The 19253-nt window shown below is 43.9% G+C and overlaps 1 protein-coding gene across 2 annotated transcripts in view; it reads right to left on the bottom strand.

Moving 5' to 3' along the window:
- Positions 1–19253, bottom strand: part of LOC124003879 (voltage-dependent calcium channel subunit alpha-2/delta-2-like) — a 98028-nt gene that overhangs the window by 1955 nt on the left and 76820 nt on the right. For both annotated transcript variants that reach the window (XM_046312509.1, XM_046312510.1), the window contains exons 16-34: positions 17226–17291; positions 17044–17118; positions 16885–16959; positions 16519–16590; positions 15771–15842; positions 15499–15560; positions 15208–15284; positions 15021–15081; positions 14706–14803; positions 14439–14529; positions 14265–14327; positions 13908–14011; positions 12497–12595; positions 6460–6551; positions 6293–6340; positions 5896–5967; positions 5396–5548; positions 4494–4546; positions 21–76 (exon numbers count right to left, since the gene is read on the bottom strand). In XM_046312509.1, coding sequence (XP_046168465.1) covers positions 21–76; positions 4494–4546; positions 5396–5548; positions 5896–5967; positions 6293–6340; positions 6460–6551; positions 12497–12595; positions 13908–14011; positions 14265–14327; positions 14439–14529; positions 14706–14803; positions 15021–15081; positions 15208–15284; positions 15499–15560; positions 15771–15842; positions 16519–16590; positions 16885–16959; positions 17044–17118; positions 17226–17291 — 1489 coding nt within the window. The remainder of the gene's footprint in view (positions 1–20; positions 77–4493; positions 4547–5395; positions 5549–5895; positions 5968–6292; positions 6341–6459; positions 6552–12496; positions 12596–13907; positions 14012–14264; positions 14328–14438; positions 14530–14705; positions 14804–15020; positions 15082–15207; positions 15285–15498; positions 15561–15770; positions 15843–16518; positions 16591–16884; positions 16960–17043; positions 17119–17225; positions 17292–19253) is intronic.

Raw genomic sequence — 19253 nt, 5'->3', positions numbered from 1 at the left:
AATAAGAAATGTGCACCAACCTGTGTAGAGCCAACTGTTGTAGGCCAGTCCATAGAGCAGCTGCTGGACTACAGACCTGATACAGATGAATCAGGTAACAACACACAGTGAGAGGGAAGCTGAGGGGTTCTACTACCAAGGATAATTTTGCTATCTAACTTTGATATTTATTTTTTTGAATTGTCCCAAAAATATTTGAAAAAAAAATATTTGATGAAAGAAATAGTTGGCCCTACTGCCATTGGTCCATCAAACGCATTGAATAACAGATTCACTACATGGAACAACAGTTCATATTTCCTCTCATCAATCTACACACAATACTCCGTAATGACAAAGCAACAAAAAAAATCTACATTTTGTCTGTGAATATAACAGAACTGATATTGCAGGCGAAAACCTGAGGAAAATCCAACTAGGAAGTGCCGTTTTTCCTGAAAGCTCTCTGTTCCATTCTATGCCTTCCCTCCATTTAAAGGGATATCAACCATATTTATTTTCCTATGGCTTCCTCATGGTGTGAACAGTCTTTAGACATAGTTTCAGGCTCTTATTTTAAAAAATGAGCGAGAAAGATTCAGAGGATGGCAGGGTGCCAGCAGCGTTTTTCATACGCAACAGAAGAAGCTACAGTCCAGTTGACATATTATTGATTATTTATTAAATAAAACAACTTTAGGATTGATTATAAAAACGTTTGACATGTTTCTCACAAACTTTACAGATACTATTTGGAATTTTCGTCTGCCCAGAGGTAGCTGTCAATCGTTGTCCCTGATTGAGAACCATATTTAGGTAGCCTGTTTTCCTTTGTGTTTTGTGGGTGGTTATTTTCAGTATTTGTGTGTCTGCACCAGACAGAACTGTTTCAGTTTTCACTTTGTTGTTTTGTATTTTGAAGTGTTCTTTTTTCATTAAATAAGATGAACACTTACCACGCTGCGCTTTGGTCCTCTCCTCCTTCCACCTACAATGAGAATCGTTACAGAACCACCCACCATAAAAGGACCAAGCAGCGTGGTAACAGGCAGCAGCAGCAGGAGCAGCGATCACAGGACTCCTGGACATGGGAGCGAGATCTGGACTGTCACAACTTGGGAGGAGATAGACAGGTGGTCGGTCGACCCAGGGAGAGTGCCGGAGCCCGCCTGGGATTCTCTGGAGCAGTGTGAGGAGGGATACCGGCGAATGGAGTTGACACGAGGAAGCCCGAGAGGCAGCCCCAAAAATGTATTGGGGGGTGGCACACGGGGAGTGTGGCGGAGGCAGGTAGGAGACCTGCGCCAACTTCCCATGCTTACCGGAGGGAGAGAGGGACCGGGCAGGCACCGTGTTATGCCGTGAGGCACACGGTGTCCCCGGTGCGTGTGCATAGCCCGGTGCCGTACATCCCAGCTCCTCGTATCTGCCGGGCTAGAGTGGGCATCGAGCCAGGTGCCATGAAGTTGGCTCAGTGTATCTGGTCTCCAGTGCCTCTTCGGGCCAGTGTACATGGCACCAGCCCTGCGCATGGTGTCCCCGGTTCGCCAGCACAGCTGGCTACGGGGAGAATTCTACCAGGTAGGGTTGGGCAGGCTCGGTGCTCGAGACCTCCTATGCGCCTTCACGGTCCGGTCTATCTGGTGCCACCTCCACATACCAGCCCTCCGGTGGCAGCCCCCGGCACCAGGCTGTCTCTCCGTCTTCTGCCTACAGGTGCTCCCACCTGTCCAGCGCTGCCAGAGCCTTCCTCCTCTCCAGCGCTGCCAGAGTCTCCCGTCTGTCCTGAGCTGCCAGAGTCTCCCGTCTGTCCTGAGCTGCCAGAGTCTCCCGTCTGTCCTGAGCTGACAGAGTCTCCTGTCTGTCCTGAGCTGACAGAGTCTCCCGTCTGTCCTGAGCTGTCAGTCAGCCAGGAGCTGCCAGAGCCGTCAGTCAGCCAGGAGCTGCCAGAGCTGCCTGTCACGCCGGTGATGCCAGAATCACCCTTCACTCCGGAGCTGCCGGAGTCTCCCGCCTGTCCGGCGCTGCCGGAGTCTCCCGCGTGTCCGGAGTCGCCGGAGTCTCCCGCCTGTCCGGAGCTGCCGGAGTCTCCCGCCTGTCCGGAGCTGCCGGAGTTTCCCGCCTGTCCGGAGCTGCCGGAGTTTCCCGCCTGTCCGGCGCCGCCGGAGTCTCCCGCCTGTCACGTTCTGTCACGTTCTGACCTTAGTTCCTTTGTTTTGTCTTTTGTTTTAGTATGGTCAGGGCGTGAGTTGGGTGGGTTGTCTGTGTTAGTTTTTCTACGATTTTCTATTTCTGTGTTTGGCCTGATATGGTTCTCAATCAGAGGCAGCTGTCAATTGTTGTCCCTAATTGAGAACCATATTTAGGTAGCCTGTTTTCCTTTGTGTTTTGTGGGTGGTTATTTTCAGTCTTTGTGTGTCTGCACCAGACAGAACTGTTTCAGTTTTCACTTTGTTGTTTTGTATTTTGAAGTGTTCATTTTTCATTAAATAAGATGAACACTTGCCATGCTGCACTTTGGTCCTCTCCTCCTTCCACCTACGACGAGAATCGTTACATTGGTATGCTTTTGCCAAAAAGCTATTTTGAAATCTGAAACGCCAAACAACAACAAACTAAGCTGTGTTTTGCTATGTTGCACTGGTGATTTCATGAAAATGAAATATTTTTAGTAATTTAATTTGAATTTGGTGCTTTGCAATTCTGCGGAAGTTGGCGAAAATGATCCCGCTAAAGGGATAGGTGCACCAAGAGGATCTCTCTGTACTTTGCTCTGTTCATCTTTCCCTCGATCCTGACTAGTCTCCCCACAGCATGATGCTGCTACCACGTTTCTCCATAGGGATGGTGCCAGGTATCCTCTAGACGTGACGCTTGACATACAGACCAAAGAGTTCAATCTTGGTTTCATCAGAACAGAGAATCTTGTTTCTCAATGTCATAGTCCTTCAGGTGCCTTTTGGCAAACTCCAAGCGGGCTGTCATGTGCCTTTTACTGAGGGGTGGCTTCCGTCTGACCACTCTACCATAAAGGCCTGATTGGCAGAGTGCTGCAGAGATGGTTATCCTTCTGGAAGATTCTCCCATCTCCACAGAGTAACTCTGGAGCTCTGTTAGGGTGACCATCAGGTTCTTGGTCACCTCTCTGACCAAGCCCTTCTCCCGCGATTGCTCAGTTTGGACAGGCGGCCAGCTTGGAAGACTCTTGCCTCAGCACAATGCCTCAGCACAATCCTGTCTCAAGCTCTACATACAATTCCTTCGACCCCATGGCTTGGTTTTTGCTCTGATATGCACTGCCAACTGCGAGACGTTACATAGACAGGTGTGTGCCTCTCCAAATCATGATCAATCAATTGAACTTACCACAGGTGGACTCCAATCAACTTGTAGCAACATCTCAAGCATGATCAATGAAAACAGGATGCAACTGAGCTCAATTTCGAGTCCCATAGCAAAGGGTCTGAATACTTATGTAAATTAGGTATTTCTGTTCTTTATTGTTAATAAATTTGCACTTTTTATTTCTTTTTCCGGCTTTGTCATTATGGCATATTGTGTGTAGATTGATATCCATTTTAGAATAAGGGTGTAACATAACAAAATGTGGAAGAAGGGAAGGTGTCTGAATACTTTCCGAATGCACTGTATACTTCCATTCATTTTTTCAACTGGTACTAGGAGACCTTCAACAAGTCTTGTGAGGCCTATAGGCATCCTAGAGCAAAACAACTGACATGTACGTGTTCGTTAGTCTCACCTTTCCACAGAGGCGTCATATTAGTGTGTAGCTCAAACTGTTCGGACACTACAGCCAAAAGTTAGCAGATCAGCTGTACTGACTTTAGACAAGTCCCAAGACGCTTGTGAGAGGAGAACACCATCATCGTGTTCTTGAGAGTCTCATCTTTCCATAGAGGGGTCATAATAGTTTGTACACTACAGACGATTCTGTGAGAAGACCGATTTTTGTGGTGTCTCATGGTCTGATAAACACCGCTCTAGCTCTGTCACCTTTCACCGCAGATGCGGAAGTGCGAAATAGGCAGATGTGGTGGATTGAGACGCATCCAATGCCAAAAACATATCTCTAGCTTAAACTGACAGATTCTTATGGGGATGTTTTTATTAGCCTAATAAGATTTCTGCGGGGGCAATCAACAACAACGTTTTGGTAAACAGCTGAGGGATGGAGCTGGAGAAATCTAACTACTCTCAAATTCAAACACGGAGCTATGGATGCAAGGACTGACCATGCATTAGATCAAAATGATATTCCTATTTTGAAGTTACACAGTACTCGTTTATTCATTATATTGTTAAACAATGTTTTATTTTGGGTTGTGATGGAGTAAGAAAGTTGAACTATTTCTAGGTTATATTCTCCAAGAATCTATGGCTGTATCATTCCAAAAATGTATGTACTAATCCCAGATTATCCCTTTAAAGGGTTACGTTTCATACAACTTGTTCTTTAGGTCATGTGATCTGTGCTAAAATAGAGATAGTCTCACCATGCTGCCGCCGATGTCCACCAGGCCAGACTGAGCATGTCTGCGATGGAGGGCTAGACACAACACATTGGGGACCAGGAGGACAGGAGAAGAAAAGAGAACACAAGGAGAAGCCATTACTCACTGAAAGATTTAGAATAAGTAAGTCCCAAACGCTATAGTGCACTAATTTTGACCAGAGCCTTATGAGGTTGAAGTTGATAGCCCCTTCCAGAAACAACCTTTAGCCCCCCTACACTCTTAAAAAAAGGTGCTATCTAGAACCGAAGGGGGTTCTTTGGCTGTACCCATAGGAGAACCCTTTGACGAACCCTTTTTGGTTCCAAGTACAACCGTTTTGGGTTCCATTTACAGAGCCTCCGGAAAGTATTCAGACCCCTTGAATTTTTACACAGCCTTAATCGAAAATTCAAAATAACTATTTAATACATTTTAGAATAAGGCTGTAACCTAACAAAATGTGGAAAAAGTCAAGGGGTCTGAATACTTTCCGACGGCACTGTGGAACCCTTTCTGTAGAGGGATCTACATGGAACCCAAAACGGTTCTACCTGGAACCAAAAATAGTTATTGTATGTGGCCAGCCGAAGAACCCTTTTGGAACCCTTTTTTTAAAGAGTTTCCCACTAAGGGACTTGTGTAGATCTGAGGGCATAAACAATGTTGTGGTGGCTGCATCTTTGATAGGCAACGTGGAATAGTTAGTCGTTTTCTCTGGGCCTGTATCCACCCGTAAAACGTCTCAGAGTAAGAGTGCAGATCTAGGATCAGAACCCCCTGGAAAATGCAAAACTGATCCTAGATCAGCACTCCTATTCTGAAACACTTCACAAATATGGACCCTGGAGATTAAGTAAGGTAAGTAAGGTAAGGTAAGACTGCCCTGGTCCTTGAACTCTCACCACAAAGATGCCCCTGGGTGCTGCCCCTGTGTGGCTGCTGCTGACTGGCTCACATGCTGACTGGTACTGAAAAGACTGCCGGCGGGCATAGATGGAGTTGTTATACAGCGCGTGCATAAGATAGGGGTCCACATCACCAAAGAAAAGGCCCACCTAGAACAGAAAGATACTGGGATAACTGACAGGCAGGTAGAAAAGATCTTTGTCAGACCTCCATATCTTTAATACACAGATCTATCATTCAATATATTTGATAACAATCCGTCTGTATTATTTGCACACTGAGCTATAGCAAAAAACAAGGGTAAGGCTTTGTGACTGGTCTGCACCTATTAAAACGAATGGGAGTCAAATAATACAGACTAAATGTTATAATTGTAACATACAGCTTTCAAAGAATCTCTCAACATCTTCGATAATCAACTTTATTGTGCTATTTGACCATTTTGAGATTGTGTAAGTTGACATGGTTGGTACCTACTGACGTTTACCCTCCATACCTTTTTCCAGTGATCCCTCTGGTTGGACATCACCAGGAAGCCACCATCGTCAATCAGATAGCAGAGTAAGTCCTAGAGACAGGGAATTGTATTGGATTATTATATCACTACTGACAGGCACATGCAGACAGACTCTCACACTCTCTCTTATTCTCTCTGTCACACAGACCAGCACTGGACACACACACAAACAAATCATGCCATAATTCCCCAGACGCTTGGTTGACATGAACTAGTCAAACTGTATGTGTGTGTAGGTTGTGTCTGGTTGGGTACTGTGACAGCAGTTTGTACAATTTTGGTATTTGGTATTTTTCTTAGGAACCCCATTAGCTGTTGCAAAAGCAGCAGCTACTCTTCCTGGGCTAGGGCTATGTGATAGGAGATGAATTCTTACATCAGTGTTAACTTCGCAGTCCATCTCACAACTTCTGGATGGCCCACACTGTACAAAGGAAGTCAGAGTCACCATAACATAATAACGTTAGACTGGATCTGTTCAAGTCACTTGACAGCAGTCACATAGAGGACTGATCATTTTTTACCCAGCCTTTCATACTGTACCTTTTGCGAGCCCTGACGACTGTCAGACACGTTGCTGGCCAAGATCTTGAACTTGTCTACCCATGCTTCCAAGTCTAGCTTCACCCCCACCACTGGTCATCAGGAGAGTTCAAACAAAACCATGAGACCAGAGCATGAAAGATCGAGATAATAGAAGAGTAAGAGAGAGCCCATTAAAGGAGGAGGCCTTGCTCTGCTCCCGTTGCCAGTGAATTCATGATTCAGAAATCCGCAAAGTGTGGACAAATTCATTGTTTGATTGAAAGCGTACAGCCAAATTAGTTATTTTTGTCAAAAGTACTATCGGTTTTGAGTCAGAAAATGTGTACTTTTCCACCCAAAACACTTGTGATGATTTAAAAACATTATTTTATGTAGCCAACTGCCACAGCAGTGGAGATGGGTAACAACTGCGCATGTGCATTCTCAGGGAATCCCTGCTGCTTCAAAATATTCTGATATGACCTAAATAAATGTCTGAGAAGTGAAGATAGCGTTACACATTAGTTATACAGAGTAAACAACACCCTACAAATATGTCTGACGACAAAATACTTGCGAGTGGTGAAGAAAACTACTGGAGGTAGTTTCTTCTTCGCCCGCTTTGAGCGCAGCTCGCTCCTGAAGGACTGTGGGCTCTTGTTCTCTGTGGCCGATGTGAGCAAGACATTTAAGCGTGTTAACCATCGCAAGGCTGCCGGCCCTGAAGGAATCTCTAGCCACGTCCTCAGAGCATGCTCAGACCAGCTGGCTGGAGTGTATACGGACATATTCAATCTCTCCCTATCCGAGTCCGCTGTCCCCACTTGCTTCAAGATGTCCACCATTGTTCCTGTACCAAAGAAGGCAAAGGTAACTGAACGAAATGGCTATTGCCCCGTGGCACTCACTTCTGTCATCAGGAAGTGCTTTGAGAGGCTAGTTAAAGATCATATCACTTCTACCTTACCTGACACTCTAGACCCACTTCAATTTGCTTACTGCCCAAATAGATCCACAGACGATGCAATCGCTATCTCACTGCACACTGCCCTATTCCATCTGGACAAGAGGAACACCTACGAAAGAATGCTGCTCATTGGCTACAGCGCAGCCTTCAACACCATAGCACCCTCCAAGCTCATCATTAAGCAGGGTCCTGGACTTCCTGACAGGCCGCCTCCAGGTGGTGAAGGTAGAAACAATACCTCCACTTCGCTGATCCTCAACACAGGGGCCCCACAAGGGTGCATGCTCAGCCCCCTCCTGTACTCCCTGTTCACCCTTGACTGCGTGACCACGCACGCCTCAGATTCAAATCATCAAGTTTGCAGACGACACAACAGTAGTAGGCCTGATTACCAAAAAGGACAATGCACTATCTGCTGAGATTGAGGACCATGGCGGGGGTGGAGGAGTCTGGACTGTTCTCTTGGTTGGGAACCTGGTTTGGTAAGTACACTGGTATGGTGGTTACTGGATTTCTGACCCTAATTCTTGTATTTTTGTTATTGATGTTTTGTGCTGCTTGCATCATACCATGTTTTAAGAAGTATGTTACAGATGTGTTGAAGGCTTCAGGCATGATGCCTTTGCTTGATGCTCCAGTTGGAGATGCTGATACTGAATCATGCTTTCAGGGGAGGATGGGACTGACTGAGGATGACCCATGCTATGCTGTGGGTGAGGTAGTAAAATAAATATTACACCACCACAGTTCCTTGTTTTACATTTTTGTTTTATGATAAGTTCTTTCCAGTATGTTTGTTCTCTCTGTTGGGAAGGTTTGGAGTCCCTGGGTGGCATGGTGCCCACCTGGTGCAGGATAAGAGTAGCTGAGAGGATCAGATGGTTTATAATAATGCTTTGCTCTGCTTTACTCTGTTTTCCCTGACCAAAGTTGTATCCTACATCTTACATGTCAATAAACAGTAAAGTCTTATCCTGTTTTGTCAAAAGGGGAGACAAAAGCATATATCACTTGTTGATTTTTATTTTTTCGTGGTTGATTTTTATTTTCTGTAAAAAAATAAAAAATAAAAATAATAATAATGATAATAATAATGTTTTATTAATAATAAACGTTTTGTTATTTTCATGAAATGCTATTAACATATTACTATGTTGGGACCGCTGAAATAAAGGATAATGAGTGACACCCTAGCAGGTGTCAAAAGGGGGACTTAAATTTAAAACCATTTTCTTTTCTTTTCTTTTAAATTTAACACCCTTGGGGGTGTGAAAAAGGGGGATTGTTGGATTCTGTATTTTACATTATAGCCATTAGCATATATATGATTAAATATTATCTGATGTTGGTTGTGTGAGGTGTCTGCATTTGTGCACTGGAGCACCATTATGAGATTAAACAACTGCTTGCTTACTTGCCTGTTTGTGTGTGAAAAGAACTGAGTAACATGGTGTGACCTGCATGTTGCAAAACTGTAGATAACAGCCCAGCAGATGCTTTGTCCTTGTGTTTGTATGTAACAATATTGAGCACATGGTGTGACTTGCTGTATCTTACAAAGTTGTGATAGGGAGGGGTGATCATCACGAGGTTTAACTGAGATGGAAGAATACTGAACAACACAATAGCAAGAACTGAGCAACTGTTATAACTAGGGGGTGATACCAGAACAGTAGGAACCTATACATCGAAGGAGGGAGGACTCCAAAAAGCGCCAAGAGGCGGGGACCCGCCTGAGCACCTGCGATAGGCTGGGCAAGTTTAAACCACGCCCAGCCTCTACTGTGATAGGCCAACAGACGGGTTGGAACTATGTCTATCACAGTATAAGAACAACTGTTTACATACATCTTGTCAGTTCTCTGTACTAATCCCCGTCATAACAGAGTCTTTGTCAGTCCCTATCTATCCCCAGGAGTTTCTCTTTTTTAAGACAACACTTCTCGAGGAAAGCCACAACAGCACAGGCTATAGATTTGGCATCTCCTCCCTCCAACAAGCCCCAGAAATGTTGATACAATTGTCTGCTTGGTGTCACTAAAGTACCTTATCACAACCCCCAGGTACTTAGAAACACTTACATCCGTGGACTCATCGAGGAGGCTGAAACGCTGGTCACCCACATCTGCGACCAACTTTTTCAGAAAGTATGGTGCTAGAACACCATTAATCATTTCTGTGCACTTTGAAGTGGGTAGCAGCAGTGGAGTCTGAGAATGCAGCTCTACATGCTTCTACAATGTAATCACATTTTTTTTCACACCTTTATTTAACCAGGTAGGCTAGTTGAGAACAGGTTCTCATTTGCAACTGCGACCTGGCCAAGATAAAGCATAGCAGTGTGAACAGACAACACAGAGTTACACATGGAGTAAACAATTAACAAGTCAATAACACAGAGAAAAAAGGGGAGTCTATATACAATGTGTGTAAAAGGCATGAGGAGGTGGGCGAATAATTATAATATGGCAGATTAACACTGGAGTGATAAATGATCATGTACAGGTAGAGATATTGGTGTGTAAAAGAGCAGAAAAGTAAATAAATAAAAACTGTGGGGATGAGGTAGGTGAAAATGGGTGTGCTATTTACCAATAGATTATGCACAGCTGCAGCGATTGGTTAGCTGCTCAGCTAGCTGATGTTTGAAGTTGGTGAGGGAGATAAAAGTCTCCAACTTCAGTGATTTTTGCAATTCGTTCCAGTCACAGGCAGCAGAGTACTGGAACGAAAGGCGGCCGAATGAGGTGTTGGCTTTAGGGATGATCAATGAGATACACCTGCTGGAGCGCATGCTATGGATGGGTGTTGCCATCGTGACCAGTGAGCTGAGATAAGGCGGAGCTTTGCCTAGCATGGCCTTGTAGATGACCTGAAGCCAGTGGGTCTGGCGACGAATATGTAGCGAGGGCCAGCCGACTAGAGCATACAAGTCGCAGTGGTGGGTAGTATAAGGTGCTTTAGTGACAAAACGGATGGCACTGTGATAAACTGCATCCAGTTTGCTGAGTAGAGTGTTGGAAGCAATTTTGTAGATGACGTCGCCGAAGTCGAGGATCGGTAGGATAGTCAGTTTCACTAGGGTAAGCTTGGCAGCGTGAGTGAAGGAGGCTTTGTTGCGGAATAGAAAGCCGATTCTTGATTTGATTTTCGATTGGAGATGTTTGATATGGGTCTGGAAGGAGAGTTTGCAGTCTAGCCAGACACCTAGGTACTTATAGGTGTCCACATATTCAAGGTTGGAACCATCCAGTGTGGTGATGCTAGTCGGGCATGCGGGTGCAGGCAGCGATCGGTTGAAAAGCATGCATTTGGTTTTACTAGCGTTTAAGATCAGTTGGAGGCCACGGAAGGAGTGTTGTATGGCATTGAAGCTCGATTGGAGGTTAGATAGCACAGTGTCCAATGACGGGCCGAAAGTGTATACAATGGTGTCGTCTGCGTAGAGGTGGATCAGCAAGAGCAACATCATTGATATATACAGAGAAAAGAGTCGGCCCGAGAATTGAACCCTGTGGCACCCCCATAGAGACTGCCAGAGGACCGGACAACATGCCCTCCGATTTGACACACTGAACTCTGTCTGCCAGCATGGAACAGTGTTCAGCGATAGCTAATGCCATGGTGGCCTCAGCCTTTTTTGCAGTAGTTTAACCATAAATGGCAGCTTGTTTTGGTGGAACTGTCATAAGGCTTTGCCTTTTGAGTATGTTTTTGAGTTGTCATGTGTTTTTACATCACTATGTTTGGCGTAGAAATCAGCCTTACAATACAGACCGTATGCCCGTGTATCAATTTCAATAAACGGCTTCAACCAGCCTTTTTGAATTCAGGGTTTAATTCCCACTCCTTTCTGTATTTTTGAGTGTACAGTTTAGACTGAGACATGATGAGCTAGCCAGCTAAATGTTTAGCTTATGTCACAGAGAGGCACACACACACAGTGGACAAGGTGAGTAAGTGACTGAGGCTGTGTGAGTCAAATGCAGTGATTTATTTTAGACAAATAACATTTTACATTTACATCCCATCCTGAATGTAAGCCAGGGCGGGAACAGCCAGCGGCGGCCTCCTGCATGAGGAATGGGCCGCCTGTGAGTGCTTTGGGATGGGGTGGGGCCCACGGCAGAACCCGCTGCTCGTTGAGAAGAGTAAGAACGATCGATACGTGCTTTCACGAGTCTTAGTCTCCAATAACACCAGAAAAAGTCGCTAGATTTGTCTCTAGTCGTTTTTTTTTGTGTTGCTAGATGGGTCTGAATACTCGCTAAATATAGCGACAAAGTCGCTAAGTTGGCAACGCTGGACCGAACAGCAGCTTGCTCTAGCTGCCATCTTTTTTCCATTTTGCGTAACTAATTTTACCTGCGATATGCTCTATCAACTTTCGCACTACCGCCTTCTCCTGCCCCCCAAAAATGAATCTGTGACATCAAGCTCCATATAAAGGCATATCGTGACGTTCCTTTGTAGCAGGGTCCTTCCCCACGAGGGCGCACATGCGCAGTTGTTACTCATCTCCGCTGCTGTGGCAGTCGCCTTCATAAAATAATTACATAAAATAATAGCAAATGTTTTAGATGGAAAAGTACACATTCCCTGACTCAAAACCGATAGTACTTTTGACAAAAATAGCTAATTCGGCCATACACTTTCAACAAAACAAAACATTCGCCCATACTGGCAACGGATCAGAGCGAGGCCTGCATCCAGCAGCTTCATGAGTAACATGACCCATTTTTTCAGCTGTTTCAGTACAGCAGTACAGCACTACAGGGGAGGGAGAGGACAACATCCACTGAACTAGTTTCAATTTATGGAATCACTTGGGTGTTGTGGGATTTTGGGTGAACTTCTACTTTAAGAAGATGGAGCAGGACAAAGCAACCAGGATCTGAGGACATTAGAGTTGCAAAATTCCAGTTACTTCCCCCTAAATTCCCAGGTTTTCCAGAAATCCTGGTTGGAGGATTCCAGATTTCCTGGGAATTTGGGGAAAGTTCCTGGAATTTTGCCACACTAGGGAACATTGGCATTAACAGATAACAGCTTCTCCAATTACTTTAATCATAACCAAAACAGCTTTACCTGCCGGTTTCAGGTTCTTGCCTCCCAGGTTGACTTCCACGGCAGTGCTGACCAGGATTCCGATGGTGCCGTTCTCCGAGGTCACCGGATCATCCATGGCTATGACAAAGGTTAACAGGATCAAAGTTCATGCAAACAGAAAGCAGTGATTTGATCTGTGATATCCTGACAGGTAACAAAAATGTGTGAATCACTTATTTTCATGTTATATGAGTGAAATGTCTTTAAATGCCTACAACATGCTTGCTATCTAAAAACCTGACTTTTATCTCCAAGGTCATATATACTACATGGTCAAAGGTATGTGGACACCTGCTCGTCGAACATCTCATTACAAAATCATGGGCATTAATATGGAGTTGGTGCTATAACAGCCTCCACCTTCCTGGAAAGGCTTTCCACTAGATGTTGGAACATTGCTGCAGGGATTTGCATCCATTCAGCAACAGGAGCATTAGTGAGGTCGGGCACTGATGTTGGGCGATTTGGCCTGGCTCACAGTTGGCTTTCCAATTCATCCCAAAGGTATTAGATGGGGTTGAAGTCAGGGCTCTGTGCAGACCAGTTATGTTCCTCTATACCGACGTTGACAAACCATTTCAGTATGGACCTCGGTATGTGCACAGAGCTGAAAAATGAAAGAGCCTGCTCCCAAACTGTTGCCACAAAGTTGGAAGCAAGAATTGTCTAGAATGTCATTGTATGTTGTAGCCTTAATATTTCCCTTCAATGGAACTAAGGGGCCTAGCCCGAACCATGAAAAGCAGCCCCAAACATTAATCTTCCTCCACCAAACTTTACAGTTGGCACTATGCATTCAGGCAGGTAGCATTCTCCTGGCATCTGCCAAACCCAGATTCATCCGTCGGACTGCCAGATGAAGCGTGATTCATCACTCCAGAGAACGCGTTTCCACTGCTCCAGAATCCAATGGCGGCGAGCTTTACACCATTCCAGCCAATGCATTGCATTGCGCTTGGTGATCTTAGGCTTGTGTGCAGCTGCTCAGCCATGAAAACCAATTTCATGAAGCTCCCAACGAACAGTTATTGTGCTGACTTTGCATCCAGAAGCAGTTTGGAACATGAGTGTTCCAAACTGAGTGTTGCAACCGATTTTTTACACGCTACTCGCTTCAGCACTCGGTGGTCCCGTTCTGTGAGTTTGTGTGGCCTACCACCTCGCGACTGAGCCGTTGTTGCTCCTAGACATTTCATCTTCACAATAACAGCATTTACAGTTTACCAAGGCAGCACTAGTAGGGCAGACATTTTATGAACTGACTTGTTTGAAATGTGGCATCCTATGACGGTGCCACATTGAAAGCCACTGAGCTCTTCAGTACGGGCCATTCTACTGCCATTGTTTGTAGCGTATATGAGTGTAGCGTATATCAGTGAGTGTTACTCACAGGCTCTGGGTGGAGCTCTGAACATATAGCCCTTGTTGTCAAGGCTGCGGCGGTAGTAGTTAGAGTTGAAGGGCTCAGGGTCCTCATCCCACGACTCAGCAGCCCTGGGAAGCACAGGACAACTCACATTCAAGCAGTATTTGTTGAGTATTCAAGCAGTATTGCTCGAGTAATGCTTGAGTATTCAAGCAGTATTGCTTGAGCATTCAACAGTATTGCTTGAGTAATGCGTAAGTATTCAAGCATACTCACATTCAACTGCCATAATGCTCACAGACAGGAAAGGCATGCAATTATTAACAAACAAACAAACACAGTTTATTTTATTAGCCAGAGTGATATCTGTAACACACTCACGAGTTGGGGAAGACCCGGGTTACACCTCCATCTGTGGCTGCAAATAATGCCAGGAAACCATACCTGAAGCAAAAAGTAATTTAATTCACTCAGACGTTTCACATATTGTTATTATTCAAATGAATTGGTTTTAATATCAATGAAATAGGGCAATTATTTGTTGAATTCACTCACGTTTGGATATCCTTGTTCTTCCACACTCTAGATGCTAGCTGCCAGATGATTCCAGAATCCAAGATCAGGTTGTGAATGAGGCCTTGATCACCTGTAAACACACACAGTTAATGTAACCCGCCAGGCTTTATAAAATATCATAGGTGAAAAAATGTGCTTTTTGCACACTTCCATGTCATCTTCAGCAGTTCAAAGCTGGTGTAGTATGGTGAATGGCATGGCCCTAACCACTCTACAAACTCATTGACATAAAGAAGAGAAACTCACAGTCTTCAGATTCTGGTGTGATCTCCACCATGAGAGATAGGAAGTTCTCCAGGAACTGTGTGTTGTTGTCAGAGATGTGCAGACGCTTGCAGTATTCCCTAAAATAAGAATGGTTAGACAGAGATGAGATCACACACACACACACACACACACACACACACACACACACACACACACACACACACACACACACACACACACACACACACACACACACACACACACACACACACACACACACACACACACACACACACACACACACACACACACACACACACACACACACACACACACACACACACACCTCTGTACCTGGGAGCCAGGAACACGTGTCCCCCTGATTCAAAGGAGCTGGGCAGCAAAGATTGCAGATCTGCAACAGACAGAAAAAGTAATCAACCGCCCATTTCATCGGGATCAGTGTCATCAAGCCGCACATAAAGCCCTGGACCTGAGTTAAAGGGAGACAGCGGCTTTCTGGGTGGGCAGTGATACTCACACTGGAGCTGCAGCATCACATCACTCAGGTCTGCCTGGATGTAGTATTCACTGTAGGGCGGCAGTACCAGGCCCAGACTACAAGGGGGAAGCATCCCCAACAGAAAACAAAGGAAAGTAATCAAAGTCTGAGGGTCAATAGAAAACACTACCACCATTAAGCAGCTAGGTATAGAGTCCGTTCACCTACACTCTCAAACTTGTCATCTTCAGCAGTTCATATCCTATTGCAAAGGTTACAATTACTAATCCTCTACCCTTCAACCCACACCTCCATCTCCTGCCTCCTCACCTGTAGTCTGTACCATTGATGGGTGTCCAGGTGTAACTCCGAACTCCCTCATCTATGTATCGCTGCAATGAAGGGGGAAAAGCCACATATTAAAATAGGTTTGCGTGTACGCTTACACGTAAGTGTGTTGATCAACCATACATGATCATGGCTGTTGGGTTACTGGGGTTGACAAAGTCATTACTGTGAATTAAGTGTGAAGTGAAGTATACCTGATATATTGCCTAGGTGTGAAGTAATTAACAAATACACACACACATACACACACTTGCCTCATCAATTGATTTTACAAGCGTCTTAATCTGCATGTCACCCGGTCTGCCATCAATCATATGTTTGCGGATCTGGAATGTAGAGATAGTATGTTACCTACGCAGTGTTCAGTGTTTAATTGCTATATTGTAATTACTTCGCCACTATAGCCTATTTATTGCCTTTACCTCCCTTGTCCTACCTCATTTGCACACACTGTATATAGACTTTTTCTACTGTATTATTGACTGTATGTTTGTTTATTCCATGTGTAACTCTGTGTTGGTGTATGTGTTGAACTGCTTTGCTTTATCTTGGCCAGGTCGCAGTTGTAAATGATAACTTGTTCTCAAATAGCCTACCTGGTTAAATAAAGGTGAAATTATTATTATTATTTATTTAAATAGGCTGTCACATGTCTATGATCTAACCCAAGAACATGTTTTAGAAAAGTAATCTCAGTAGGAAATATGCTAACATGATTGACATTCGTAGCTAGATAGCTATCTAAATTGGTTGCCTAGCAACACACATCTTAAGAAGATTCTTAAGAAGATATTTGAGAAGTTCGTAAGAAAATCATTGAATTTTAAAATATTGTTGAGGAATTGATTTTACAAACTATCCTATGAACTTCTTATTTTTTTTCTTAAGAACTTCTTAAGTTCTTGCGTAAGAAGTGTTTTGTGAATCTGGGCCCAGGTGTTCTTAATGTTTTGTATAATCAGTGTATATAGTTTATGGCACAGTGCATGTCATTATACTCACTTCCTGTTTGGAACTGTCCTCCACCTCAGCATCCAGGAAGTCAAGTGTTACAGGCTCTGGTAGGTCGAGCAGCTGTTGCGAAAAAGCACCAGTCACATTAGGGATATCACAGCATCCCCATGTTTAACAGTAACACATTCAGTTGAATACATTTCAGTTGCATTGTATTTTCAGTTTAATACATGCAGTGGCAATCTTATCTTGTCTAATTGGAATGACATGCAATAAGCAGTACACACTAGGTTCTATATCCAACCTACATCCAACCACATTCACTTTGTATAAAATCGAAATCTACAATCTACTTACAATGCTCCCTATAAACTGCACAGTGATCTTTCAGTGGGGGAATAAAGTATACATAACCTTTGGGTGAAGGTTTGGATGCAGGAGAAGGTATCCATTTGGGTCAATGGCGTATATGTACCCATTGGCTCCAAGCTGCAACGGTACGGAGCAGAGAATCAATTATTACTTGTGTGCATGCAAGCGTGCGTGAAGTAAGATGTGATGCGGTATACTGACGTTGTATCGGGGCGTCAGCTTTTTGATTTCGTCCAGATGCACGTCCACCACCATGACACCCAATATGAGCTGATTCTGTGGAGAAAACAACCAGAAAAAGAAAAAAAACACTCAAGAAATTGTGATTCATTGAAGAAAGATTGTCGATCAGGTCAACGTGAACTGTTTTAAAATGACTGCACCTGTGAGTTTCCATCCACGGTGAGATTAAAAACAGGCATGGTCCCAGTAAAAACAAGTCCCAGACCCTACATAGAAATAAGAGAAACAGAAGAACAAAACTGTAAGTGTTTTCCCTAATAGTCCTCCCCCACACTACCAACACAAGACATCATAATCCAGGCCTAGGCTTAATCTGTGTCTAGGAAACCGCCCCAATGTGTCTACATTGAGCAATGGCAACTGACTATATGATTACAGGAGATTGTAATGCTTAGAAATCAGATGGGGATATATTATCATCCACCTTCAGAACACTTGTCAGGGTCGATGCCGGAGATGAGAAGCAGGTACGAGGAGTCAAACATTGAATCGGGAATAGACATAGAACAAAACAGGACCAGCATTAGCACACGGGTAAACAAGGACGTATGACAATCAATTCAGAAGCAGGGAACAGAGCGGGGAACCAGACAGATATAGGGAACGTAATGACAAAGATGATTGTGTCCAGGTGAGTCCAACAATCGCTGATGTGTGTGACGGGGGGACGGCAGGTGTGTGTAATGATGATGGCAGGAGTGCCTAATGCTGAGGAGCTTGGCGCCCTCGAGCGCCAGGGGAGAACAGTGGAAGCAGGCGTGACAGCCCTCAATGGTATGTCTCTGTCAGTGGACTATGTGTATATACTGCAGGGTCAACTGCCCCTTTAGAATCAACTTCTCTGGTTTTAAAACAGCCTATGTGGCATCGATATGAGTCAGAAACATTAATTATAGTGTCAAAATTGACTACAAGGTGTAAATAGGATCATTTTGGTCATGAAGTCAGTCTCGTCCAAATTTGAGTTTGGTAAGTGACTGTGTCATGACTTACTTGAGGGTTTGGTTTGAATTATAATTCTGTCAACATTTCTTGCCCCCTTTTGCCTTTTAACACATGTTGCCACCATCATTTTTGTTGAAAATACTGGGCGGGTTCGCGTTGTATGGCCAGGTGCCCTGGGTGGACAGAGAACTCTCCTTAGGAGGAGCAATGGAATGGTCGAAAATGAGCAAACCCCACCCACCCGGGGCACTCAAAACCAGTGGTGTAAAGTACTTAAGTAAAAATACTTTAAAGTACTACTTAAGGCGTTTTTTTGGGCTATCTGTACTTGACTATTTATAATTTTGACAACTTTTACTTTTAATGCACTACATTCCTAAAGAAATGAATGTACTTTTTACTCCATATATTTTCCCTAACACCCAAAAGTACTTATTACATTTCAAATGCTTATCAGGACAGGAAAATGGTCCAATTCACGCACTTATCAAGAGAACATCCCTGGTCATGCCTACTGCCTCTGATCTGGTGGTCTCACTAAACAAAAATGCTTCATTTGTAAATGATGTCTGAGTGTTGGAGTGTGAGCCTGGCTATCCGTAAATTTTAAAAACAAGAAAATGGTGCCTCTGGTTTGCTTAATATAAAGAATGTGAAATTCTACTTTTACTTTTGATACATTTTATATTTTAGCAATTACATTTACTTTTTATAATTAAGTATATTTAAAACCAATTACTTTTAGACTTTTACTCAAGTAGTATTTTGCTGGGTGACTTTCATTTTTACTTGAGTCATTTTCTATCAAGGTATCTTTACTTTTACTCATGTATAAAAATTGGGTAGTCTACTTTTTCCACCACTGCGCAAAACGAACTCTCCCACTGGAACCTCTTCCCCAGACAAGACGTGTGGTTAGTAGCTACTCTAGAGAAAATGGGCTTCCAGAAAGTTGTTCAACAATCTTGGGCAGATGGCCAGGATATGGATTACATCCGACTAGTTTATTCTTGGGCTGTCAACCATCAAACAGCTACATGTCATTATAGGCTACGCTGCTATGATACTAGGCTGTGATACTGTGATGTAACTAACTAAATACATAGCCTCTCGCTTATTGGTCATGTCAGAGAAAGATTTGCAAAGATATTGTTGAACCTGAAGAAAGGTTTTATCGATGCTAGCTAACATTAGCTAGCTAGCTAGCTCATAACCAAGCAAAC

Source organism: Oncorhynchus gorbuscha, linkage group LG18, assembly GCF_021184085.1.
Source record: "Oncorhynchus gorbuscha isolate QuinsamMale2020 ecotype Even-year linkage group LG18, OgorEven_v1.0, whole genome shotgun sequence".
NCBI lineage: Eukaryota > Metazoa > Chordata > Actinopteri > Salmoniformes > Salmonidae > Oncorhynchus > Oncorhynchus gorbuscha.
This window is presented reverse-complemented; position numbering and strand designations above follow the sequence as displayed.